The following is a 12,681-nucleotide window of genomic DNA, read 5'->3' as shown; positions in this document are numbered from 1 at the left end:
AATAAGTATTTTTCTTCAGAAAGATTTACTTTTTTTCTCCCCTTAAATACAAGCGTTTGTGTGTTCTTGTAAAGTAATCCCTTCAATGCTAATTTCTCTTCATTTGTTTCTTTCATCTTCGTTTTCTTTTTTTAAAAAATATTTCTTCCATTTGTTTCATTTCTACTAATCTCATTATCTTGATAAAGATTATAAAAATTATCTACACAGTTTTGTAATGAGAAGAAATCATGCTTCACTTTGCTTCCTCCTAAATTATTATTATTTTTATTTTTTATTCTATGAAAGCTATCTCATTTTCATTTATAATTATTAATAATTCTTTTAAATATAATTCCAGTTTTTTTTAATTAAAAATTTTATAAACTTATTTTTTTTTTTACAAAAACAAAAAGATTTGAAGTGCACCTCAATAATTTAAATAATTATATTAATTTAAGAAAAATTTCAATAAAACAAAGTAATCATTTCTAAGTGTATAAATCAAAGAAAAAGAGAAATAAAGAAGAAGAAAAAGGGGGAAAAAATACTTAAGTGAAATTATGTTCTTGATTGAAAAAGTCTACAGCAAATTACAAAATCGGATAGTACTTAAATGTAATATTACGACAAGTGGATGGCTCTGACCCAAACGATGAACATGGTCGTATCCCGTGAGATAATATTATTCAGATGTCTTCAGTTTAATGGTAAGTAGGAAAGATAATGATAACTGTTGTCACTGGAGCACTTAACTACGCTATTACAACGTCACCTCCTTTGAGTCGAAAGAGGACGATCAATAGATAACTTTGCTTTTCACTGCCGTCATGTCCAAATGTTTCTTCTAGTTTAACCAACCGTTTCATATTTGTTACTCAAATTTGAAATATTCTCTTTCTTTGTTTTGTAATACTGTTACAGTTTTCATTTTTTTCCCCTCTTCTTCCTACTTCTTCGAAGAGAAAAGCTTTCGGAAAGGTTAATGGATTTTAAGTGGTTTGGGAAATACGTTGCAGATTCTAATTTTGATAGGTTTCTACAGAGTTGGAAAAAACCACTAAATGGAAAAGATGTGCTGATGAGGAAAGTAAGCTAATGCTAATGTTAAAACTGTGAATGAAAGATGTATGATGTAGAATGTCAAATGGTTGAAAAGCATTAAATTAGAGAGATTTGTCTAATGAGATTGGTAAAGAAAACAGGTGAAGAGAAAAAAAAATCTTTTTAGATAAAAGAAAACTACAGATATGTAAAATATTCCCTGAAGATTAAATATAGCCTATTTAATAAATAGTCAAAAAATTAATGAATGAATTCATTAATATTCGAAAAATTGTAAATAAGAATTTAATAAAATATAACTTATAGATAAATATATAAATTATAAATATTATAAGTTCATGAATTTAACATCATTACAGCATAGTTATAAATTCGTTTTTGTAAAGGTTTAATTCCCTGTAGATATCATTATTATCAGTATTTTAGTAAATATACGTTAATAAATAATTTTCATCATTTATAATTTATTTATGCGCTTAAATTTTTTACATATTTTATGCGTCAAACTTAGTTTTTTTTTTAAAGATAAACATTAGTTATAATTCTCATTTCTCTCGAATTTGATAATTAAAAATATTGATGTTTAGAAAAAAATTACAAGTTAAACTATGCCCTTTGCTCTTCCACTACAACGTTAACATTCTAAGGCAGAAAAATGGTATTCTTACTTAGCTAATCCGTACAATTATCTTTTACACGTGTCGCTAATCCTATTGTCATCACCAGTCGAGAAAACTGCAAATATTTGTCAGCATCGGCAATACTAGGCTACGTCAAGGAAGAAAAACATGAATCGTTTATTATACTATAATTACAGTATCGCCGTAGAGACTTCAATTCAGATATCTTATTTAAGTTTGTTTGTCGATGCAATTGTAGATCTACAGTTGCACCCAATCCAGCTGTCATCTCTACCCCAAGAGTGACTAACACCTGCTTTCTACGGAGAATCGTGACAACATATTCTGACCTACCCGAAGGGAAAAACTGCCGAAGTGAATAATACATGTGAGCAAATCCGGTCTTCTTCTAGTACCAAAAGAAAATGTGGTTAAAATGCCGTCAGCCGATAGCCCATCAAAGGATTTAATATTTATCCTTCTACTTTCCCTTTTTCGGATTTTACTTGTTTCTAAAGAAAATCATTTTACCTTCGACAGTAATGTTTATTACAGTATATCTCTTTCTCTTTGATAGATAAAAGTCAGTAAAATTGAAGTAGAGTAAGTATGATTATGGTCTACTTTCGCTAAACTTGGATAAAACAACACTTTTCTGCTACTAAAAGTAACTTTTTACATTACTCTTCTAGTAAAAAAGAAAAAAAAACAGGTTTTTAACATAAAAATAATGTCTTTATAATCTCCTCTTTACTTTATTTGATATTTTAAAAGATGTGTCATCAATCTTTAATATTTATACATAAATTTTTTCGCAGTAAACCACTTTTACAAACTGTTCTACCAGTAAAAAAAAATTATATAAAAAAGTATTATTTAAATTTTGTTGAATATTAGATAAAATTATATTTTTAACAATTTTTTTTCTTTTTATTTTAAATCTTTAACAAATTTTTTTTCCTTCTACTTCAACCTCTTAATTTCTCGCGCTTTTAATAAAAGAAAATCTTTAACGTAATTCTCAAAACTACGAGACGAAATAAAAACTAATATTTGATTTTATAAATAATGAACTCTTCAAAAAAAAAATAAAAATAAAAATTGAGTAGAACGAACTTTAAAAGCCATAATAAATTCAATAAATAAATAAATTCACGTGTAAACTTTTTAATAAAATATGAGCAATGCAGATAATTTACTTAACTTTGCAGAGGTTCCATGTAAATACTATAAAATTTACCCTTCGTCATTTAAATATTTAAATTAGCAAATATATCTTCGGAAGCGGGATAAAATAGCTTTCTTTGTCTTAGTGCTTTGCTTAGTATCCGTTTTCAACATCTTTCTCTAAGATAGAGAGATTCTCTCTGTTATTTTTATCACTCTTCTCCTTTATCCTCGCCGCATATTCCTTCATCCATCCTATATTTTATTTTATTTTTCCGTTTTACATAACCGTTATAAAACCTGGATTGCATTAATATATTCATACTTTACTACATTCTCTTACATAGTAATATTTATTACCATTTATAATCTTACATAAACTATAATTTATAACTGCAATATACTATCATTTTATAATATTTATATAAGCTCAGAATATATTTTCTAAGTTAATTTATGATGATTTTCATTTTTATCTTTTAAAAAATTAAAATTAAAAATATAAAAATTAAATTTTTTAAAATAATATCATTCTGGCAACATTTAAAAATAAAATAAAAAAAAACCATAATTTATTAACACGAATTCTGGTATTAATGAAAATTTTGCAGTAAACAAGATTTTGATGCGAAACCAAGATTAAATTACCAAAGAAAACTGGGAAAGAATTGATTTGCTTCTCCAAAAATAAAATAATCTTTACATATTTTATAGAGAAACCTCTTGAAATTACCCTGATGAAAATAGTTGGCTTCTTCGGGATTAAATTTGTAATTGAAGTTTCCAATTTCTTGATAAGATTGACTTTACTTCATTACGTATTCTGATATCGTGCATTTATCGATTAAATTCAAAAATTACAATTTTTCATTCAGTAGATCATTTTCTACTTTTATTATTCATAAAAATTTTAAATTTTTTAATATTTCTCTTAATCTCTTTTCTTTACTTCGAAATTGTTTTCATTGTTTTTTTCCCCTCATTTAAGTTTTAAGAGCTCACTCACAACATGCATCCCCGGTACTAAAGAAGAGTGAGATTAGAATCGAATCGGGGCTTGAACTAGAATGATAAATATAACTATTGATCTAGAATTGCTCTCTCGATATTCCTACTCTCTTTAAATTCAATCTCTATTTAGGTTTACCTACATCTTGTCAGACTTCGTTTAGTAATAGTGGATGTAAAAGGACCTCTGAGGCCAGTAATTTTCGGAAGGTCCGAGAAATTAGCCATTTTCATCTTCGTGCCTCAAGAGAACGGGAGGAAGGTGAAAATGGTTCATTTCTATGAGTTTTCCTTTCTATCTGCTCTTGCTTTTCGCCTAACACAATCTCTCCTTCCTTTATTATCGATTAATTCTGCAGCCCGGGTTGTATTTTTCCTCTTAATCTAAGGAACAGTACAGATCAAGGTTTAGATAGCATTTAGAGAAGAAAAGAATCATATTGGTGTTGTAATGAAAAGAAATACGTTCCGCTTCAATTCTTTCATCTAACTGTGTCTTATCCATGTAATTCTCCAATAAAAAAGTAAAACTATTTCAATACTTTTACTTACTTGTATGCCGCAAACCTTCTCCAACGTGTTCTACATTTGAAGTACTAATTGGCCAATCTGAAGACCAATCTTGAGGAAAACCGATACTCAAAGATTCTGAAAGAATAAAAAATAATATAAAATTAGAAAAAAATGAGAAAAAAATAAAATTTTTATCTTTATTTTCTAAATTCTCATTATTATATTATCAAGGCAGTTAATATAAGCTTATAACTAATAAGCAGAATAGTGCTAATATATTGAAACAGTGTGGCCATGCGTGATAATTGATGCACCATCTGCATGTGTCATGATTGAGAAATTAGTCAGATGGACCCTGTATTGAATGATGCGGTCAAAACGGCAATATGTTAGTTTAATAATCTGAAATTATTATATCTAGTATGCCCTTTAATTATGCATTATCTACGCTTCTGATTTAATCACGATAGGGATCATTTCCTAAATCCCACATCTTATTAAATTAAATGAAAGAAGTGTTATTAAACTTCATTGCTCTATTAAAGTAAAGAGAACAGAGAATTTAAGAATGCTGCTTTTCTTCTTGTTAAGGTATTTAAGAATACTCTTTCTTAATGTACACGAATCCTATATTTAAAGAAAAACTGATATCTCTGAAGTAAACGAGCAATGACTCACTGTAGATTATTTTAATGTATCTCTACCACAATTAAACCATGAAAATTGGAATATATCAAGAAAGAATAAATTTCTCAGATGTTGAATATATTTTTATTGTGTAACCTTATTCTCTACAGTTTAAGACTTGATGGCAGAACTAGCAAAACAATAAACGCATGTAACTCTAGGGATCCAGGTTCGAATTCGCATTGGCTACCCAAATTTTCATAGGAAGGTTGAACAAGATATATTAAAGCCTGTTTGTTGGTCACCTTTCATTCATCCACATTGTGGGCCTGATCGAATTAACGCAAAATTTTCAGGGCGGAAAGAATTAAAATTAAAAAAAACTGCTGCGAATAAAATTCGAACAAAACGAAATTCCAGTAGATAGTATAGAATTTTTATTTTTGTGGAGAAATTTTTTCTTACTAAAGTTCACTTAATAGGCTTACCAAAACCAATCAATTAACTCTCTTTACAGAAAAAGAAAAAATTAATTAAATATCGCAAGCTAAAATGGGGTCCGAACTCGATACATAAAATAAGAAATAAGCTTAATAAAGTTTGTCACTGAGTCAGCAATTACTTTTTAATTAAGCACTAACTTGATGAAATTTAGATTATTCGAGAAATTTCTCATTAAGCATAAAATTCGGATTATATAAATAATTACTTGTTAACGAATACATTTGAACTATTTATATAAAAAGTTCATTTTATCCTTTTAATTTACTATTAATTCCATACATCATACACGTGTTTAATTCGTCAAGAAAAGAGCAAAATTTATTAATTAATTTCAAAACTAAATCTTGTCTTTATTTTCTTCTACTTTTTAAGATATAATATTATATTTAAAGGGGAATTGAAGTAGAGTAAATACGGTAGAAATAACGTTTATTCCTACCATATTTACTTTAGGTTCACGAGAGAAATAACTGCTTTCTAGAGAGGCCGAATCGTTGTTGTGGAAGATCTGTAACTCTTCACATCAATGGAGACACTCTCCCATTCTATCGGAGCTTAAACCAAACACGTGGAGTAAGTTCTCCTCTCTGATCGATCACAAGTCATATATTCAACCTTCAGAGTCAAGCTGCTTCGCTTTTCCTAATGGAATTCGCCTAGTTTCGTGACATCTTAATAAGCTTAGTATTTTCTTTTACAGATTTCAATAATTTAGTTTTAAACTTGAGAAAAGAATGTGTGTTGAAGTATCTGGCGCGTTAAGAGTAGCAAATTTATTTTATTTTCGATTTTCTTTTCAAATAATGTACCTTGTCGAAAGTGAAGATCTTTCACCAGCTGAGAAGTTCCAACACGAAGGTAAAAGATTCCTTCGTTTCGGATTCCTGCAACTATGATATGGTCGTGACACATGTAATACAACGCTGCTGATAAGTCTGCTTGGGTGTGGCTCGACTACCAAGCTGCTCTTAACTGGGAAGATTTATTATTGTGGCCGAACATCGGTAGAGCCGACTACGTCTATGTTTACAGTCAATGAAACTCTATCCTTCCTTTAACTTTAACACAGAAAGAATACTTCATAAATTAGAAAGCGCGGATAAGCACGACTTCAGAGAATATTATCTCCAGGAAGAATCTAATTATTTGTGACATTTATAAAAGTAAATGCTCGTATAATTTCATAAATTCAACTTTATGTCACCGTACTAAAGATTTTGTGATTAATATTATACAAAATTTGATGAAGGAAAAACTGTATAAGGTAGTAAAGTCATATTGAGAAATACTTTTACTAAGTTTAGAACAGAGAAAATTGTTTGTCATTCGTTAACTTTAAGAGCTTGCAGTTTGATGCGTTACTTCTTTCGTTTCATCGAGGAAGGAGTTGTTCATATTTTTTAAGTCTGCAATAAAATAATTTTCTTTCTAAAAAGTCATTTTGAAAAGATTACCAGTAAAGAAATGTGGAAATTATTTCTCCTAACAAACTCCAAGCGTGACATTTCGGTGCTTCCCGGGAGGTAGTGCTGAGTGTAACCAATTACCTTTGACTTCAGTAATATTTCACCTGTCTCATTACGGTAACGTTATCCAGCTTCTCCTTTATCGTGTTGTGCGTCAGTGAAAACAAACATATACTAACACAGCTTGGTCCAACTTTAAAGTTCTTAGACTTGCGACAATTACATTACTCTTCCACATGGTCTGGCTGAAGTAAAGAACGTGGTTGTGTTATCTTCAAAACTTTTTACTTTCATCTCCCAAGTGTACAGATGTCAGCGACCCAATGGAAAAAGTTATAAATGCTTAGAAACTCCTTTAACTCTCATAATAAGAGTTATAAATAATCCATACCTCCTTTGCTTTAAATTCATTAATACATGAACTGATACATCTTAACTCTTGAGAAAAACGAATGTACGACGAAAGAGTGTTTTAGACATTTAATTTTCTTAGCAGAAATTCTCAAGAGTAGTGCATATTTGATGTAAATCTAAACTTTTCGCATGTTTAATTTATTTCTTAAACTTTAGTGAATTCTCTCTTCTGTTTTCTTGAAGTTATTCTTGGATTTTAATTAGAATTATAAATTAAATTTTCGAAAATATAACAAGCTCCCTAGAGATATACCATAAAAGAAATGATAGAACGAGTTAATTTTCACTTAAATAAAAGAAAAAGAAATTTAAAAAAATGCAATTTTATAGTTAAAATTCAAACTGCACTGGACCACTAACTACTTTTATTAAACCGGAAGTCGAATTAACTTTATCAGACATTTCGATCAGAGGAAGCGTAGGAAGGACAATGATTAAGGTTCAAGTCACTCTCCTGTTTCATCGTAATCTCTTATTCAGCATATCGACTTGGTATTATTGAGTTCGATAGAAAATATCCGTAGAGGAAGCATATTTTAGATAGATTACCAAGACGTGATTGGATCCTGATCAAACTACGCAAGACGTAACTTAATAAGTTATGGGTTAAGTGGAGCATAGATTATCTTCTCCTTCTAAGTAAGTACCCGAAGCATTCTTTGTCATTTTGCTACATTTGATATTTTCCAGTAACCATAAAAAAGAGAAAATTGGGAAGAGAAGTTGGATAATGTTATATTCGAAGACAAAGTGAATACTGTATTCATTAAAGATTTTTTCCTACCTTTTTAAATTAAAATGCTGTTTGATATCACCCGAGCGTAAACGGTTGTAGCATCGTTTTGATATTTAAAGATTAATGCAAAGAATGATTTATTAAAAGCAATCACAAAGCGTTACGTCTATGTGGATGATAATCATTCACCATTGTGGTGCCTCTAAGAAAGTAAACCCACCCAAAAAGCAGCGAAGACGAAAAGAAAGAAGTGTTTATACTGAAACCGTTCAGAAAATTTCCAAAACGGGAAGAAGAAGAGAGAAAGACAGAAGACCCTGTAACATCAGAGGCGTCTCTGCTTAACATGCCTCAACTCATGCAATATTCATGTTTAGTTACCATAGTAACGGGATAGTTCACCTTCTACTATTTTAGACGTCTGGGATTAAAATCGCGATTCATATGGGAAAGCTCAGTTTTGATTATATTCAGAAATATATAAATTTAAACAAATTTTACGTATTATAGTTTATTTTTAGAAGACTTAAAAATTGCTTCCTTTTGAAGAAAAGCTTGATGTGAGATAGGTTAGAAAGGCTCTGACCGCAGACGTTGGCTTATGAACTACATCTGTAGACTTTTATCGACCACCAAGTGATGAATGTGTTCTTGACATCGCATCTCCCTTCCTTAGCTGCTTCAACCGTCAAGACTGAAGATATGAAGCAGTAAGCAACCTAGTAACGTCTTCATGATCAGTCGATTCTCATTTTAAATGAGTTACCAATGATTACTTTTAAAGTCGACTGCGAAAGGTCGTGACAGGTTGAAGAAAGCGTAAAGAACTACGACAACGAGCCATTTATGGTATTTGCTGTCTGTTTAACGTAATTAAGTGCAGCACAGGACAAGGACAAGTGAAGAGGATGACAAAGTTAGTGTTTGCAGCGACAGCACAGCCTGCTTAGTTATCGTTGACATCTGTTACAGAGAAGAGATCTTGAACGATTTTCTTTCAAAAGAAGCTTTGATTCGTTTCGGATATTTTAAAACGTGGACAGGCAATCGGAAAAGAATAAACATATAATAAATTGCTGTTATCCCGTTTAAATGACGATTAATTTTGCTATCTGTAATTCTTTTCTCTTAATATCATTTCAATTAACAAAGGAAACTAAATGAAACTTTCTCACTTCTTCACTTTATTAATCAATTGATAAGTACAGAATCAATTAATATCTGGAAGAGAGAAGCAAAAATTTAGCATAAAAAATAATAGAAAAAAGAAAAAAGTTTAATTCAGAAGTTAACAGTAGAAAACTCAATATATAAGTTAAGATGAAAGATGACAAAAAAGAGATATTTAAAGTTTTTCGTTCTCATAAAACTCTGTTACTGCGAGATCATCAGAAGGGCAGTTATGACAATCTTTCATCGCTAAAATAAGTCGAGATGGAACGAGAGAATTTACTAAATTATACTCTTCTTAAAAGCGAAGAGATGGATTTGCATGGATCATTAAGAGATCTTCTTACTTCGGTTTTCACTTGAATTACTTGGAAATGGAGTAAAAAGGCAAAATCGTGAAATAATGTCTCATATTGTAGAATTTATAGAACAGTATAATTTTTCCTTTTTATAATAAAATAATTCATTAAAACTAATTCAATTATTTCTTCTCGTGAAACGAAACTCTTTTTCCTACTCATTATTATGGCATAAAATTACAATTTTTATTAAATGGAAACAATACAAAGAAATTCGTCTTTCTTATATCTTTCTCTTTTTTTTAATACATTATTTATTTTTATTAAAGTGTTAGCTAACTTCCTTACAAAAAAACGTAATTTAATTTCGTAACGAATCTTCTCATAAACTTTAATAGTGGCTTTCAAACCAAAAATATTATTATTTTTTTAATTTATAAAGTTTTAATTTTATATCAAAACTTAAAATTAGTTAAGAAGAACTTTTAATTTAGCTATCGATATCGAAAACCTCTGGAAAGAACTTAACCAATCTTATTTTTTCGATTACTTTACCTTAAAAAATAGCGATTAAAATTGTTTCTAAAGGATGAAATTTTACAAATGTTTTTATCTTTTTAAGTAATAATAATAATTCTTTATTAAATAATTAAGCAATCTCTATAGAAAGAGATGGTACATAATATTGTAAGATGATACAAATCTATAATAAATGGAAATGTATACAGAGATACATCACAACAATTTAAATAAGTAAATTACTCGACATTGGATCAATCATATGCTTCTATCTCAGATGTTATGGAAGATCAGAAAGAATATTTTTTGGTATACAAATTAAAAGATAAGTTATAGGGGAGACCGGGGCAACTTCGGCATGCGGGGCAAGTTTGTCAAGCGCTTTTTTTTAAAAACAAATTAAAAGGAGACTTTGGTTATAGGTTAGGCAGTTGAGTTTTATTGGTGGCTTGTTGAGTGTAGTGTTTTTATTGTTCTCCAACAAGCGTAGTTGAATTATCAAGCAAATTTTCATTTTCGTTGAATTCCATATAATATTTTTTTTCCATTTATATTGAATTGGCAGGTTTTGTTATAATTCCATGATAACGAAAGTTACTTTTCCTGTTAGAAGGATGTAACTTCAACTTATTCACGTGGCCAGATCGTGGCTTGGCATTCTGTTCTCAGGGTTGTACTTAATGTTTCGAAATCATGACTAGCGGGGTAAGATCGGCAACATAAAGCCACATTAGAAGCAAAGGATAAAAATCAAACAGATGATAAATGAAAACATGTTTGCATTTGTTATTCATGTATATATGTCTTTGAACTTGCATTTCGTTGTAATAATATTAAATGGGTGTTGGATTTGTATTTCTTTGTTTTAATAGTGAATTCCAACTTATACATTGTTAATAACATAATTTTATATACGTGCCTATCTTGCCCCATTACTGTTGCCCCTATACCAGGGGCAACTTTAATAAAAATAATTAAAATAATTACAACTTTACAAAAAGAGAGAAGTTGCCGATCTTGCCCCTATACCCGGGGCAACTTCGTCAATTTCTCTCTTCTTGTAAAGTTGTAATTATTTTAATTATTTTTATTTCCAAACTGATTTTAACCAGTTCTATAGTAAGGTAACATTCCAACAGACAATATGCAAAGCTTTTTTTTCAGTTTACAGCAGTATTTATTACACAAAATTTAAGCATAGCTTAACATGCCGATCTTGCCCCGGTCTCCCCTATATTTTCCAAATTGATATAGTTCTTAATAATGTGGATGATACTGATTAAATCTTAATAGCAAAGTGGCAATTTTTATCTTGATTTAGAAAAAAAAATTAGATATAGAACGAATGGAAGCTTAATTTGCATATATAAAAAAGCGAGATTATCATTATGTACTGTACTGTACGTAAAACTTAGAAACATTAGAAGATAGGATCAATGGATAGCGAGGATGAAATGAGGACACAGAAAGAGCATTGACGTCTTCTTTTAATGATAGACTAATGGCATTCTTAACATAAGAAACTGCAGAGTAGACCAACTTAAAAGAAAAGATATTAGTAGATCCAAAGAAATTTCACAATCTTTAAGTTATTTGCATATCTATCAGCTGATAGAGGAAGAATTATGATTTATATTACTCACACGAGGTAAGTCATAGTAAAATGTTTGAATATTAATCTCAAACTACCAAAATTTTAAACAATTTTCAAATTTATTATATCCTTTTTACGCGGAGAACTGTTTCTACTTCCCATCCATGTAATCACTCTTCGAAAAATCACTTGAAAAATCTCACTTTGGTTGGATATTAAAAAGAAAAACGATATATCCAATATTGTGGAAAGTGTCAGGTTATACATCAACTCTTTGTCCTTAATAAGACTCAAGGGACGACCCATTTATTAATTATTCAATCATAAAACATCCATAACGATAATCATTTATCCTTTATGCTTTTGCATCCTTAAACGGATTCGATTTCGGAGAGAGAATTTATATTTAAAAAAAAATTTTCTCCATTTATACTTCACTTCGATAAATATTTTTCAATCCAAAGTGTCCTCTCAATCATTTATCTTCGATACGACTATTCCTTTTTAAAAAGATTAGCAATAGTCAGATATTTTGCCTAAAGCACCTTTAGATCACTCGAAAATCGTCGTTAAGTTATAAAATAAACCTATTTTTAACTTAAAAATTTAATAAAAAGAAACATAGATACAGTTTATATCACTTATTTGATTCAACAAACGTATCTTTAGCTATTATAAAATTCAAAAAGAATTTTCCTTTTTCTATAACTTTAACCATAAAAGATTTAAAGAGAGTTCAAGTGAAGTAGAAAATATTTATTTTCATAACTTGAGGAATGTTGGATAAAGTTTACAATTTGTTTGCTCTCCAGTGAATAAATTAATCAATCGATTGGCGAATGAATTAAAAGTTAGAAATCCAGATTAAATGGACAAAATGATAATAAATAAATAATTAAAGTTACAAAATTGGAAAAGCAAAGTTTGATAATAATTTATGCACTGAATTAAACTTCCTGCTCTAACAAATTTATGAGAAATATTTTTTTCTTAAATTATA

The 12,681-nt window shown here is 29.4% G+C and overlaps 1 protein-coding gene across 1 annotated transcript in view; it reads right to left on the bottom strand.

Moving 5' to 3' along the window:
- The window catches only part of LOC111626215, a 200,516-nt gene that overhangs the window by 133,705 nt on the left and 54,130 nt on the right, over window positions 1–12,681 (bottom strand). Inside the window, exon 2 of the mRNA XM_023369527.1 lies at window positions 4,392–4,487. Coding sequence (XP_023225295.1) covers window positions 4,392–4,487 — 96 coding nt within the window. The remainder of the gene's footprint in view (window positions 1–4,391; window positions 4,488–12,681) is intronic.

This window comes from Centruroides sculpturatus, unplaced genomic scaffold (assembly GCF_000671375.1).
Source record: "Centruroides sculpturatus isolate CEXI.00-Female unplaced genomic scaffold, Cexi_2.0 scaffold285, whole genome shotgun sequence".
Classification (NCBI taxonomy): domain Eukaryota; kingdom Metazoa; phylum Arthropoda; class Arachnida; order Scorpiones; family Buthidae; genus Centruroides; species Centruroides sculpturatus.
Note: the sequence above shows the minus strand (reverse complement) of the source record. Positions and strands in the feature narration are given on the sequence as shown.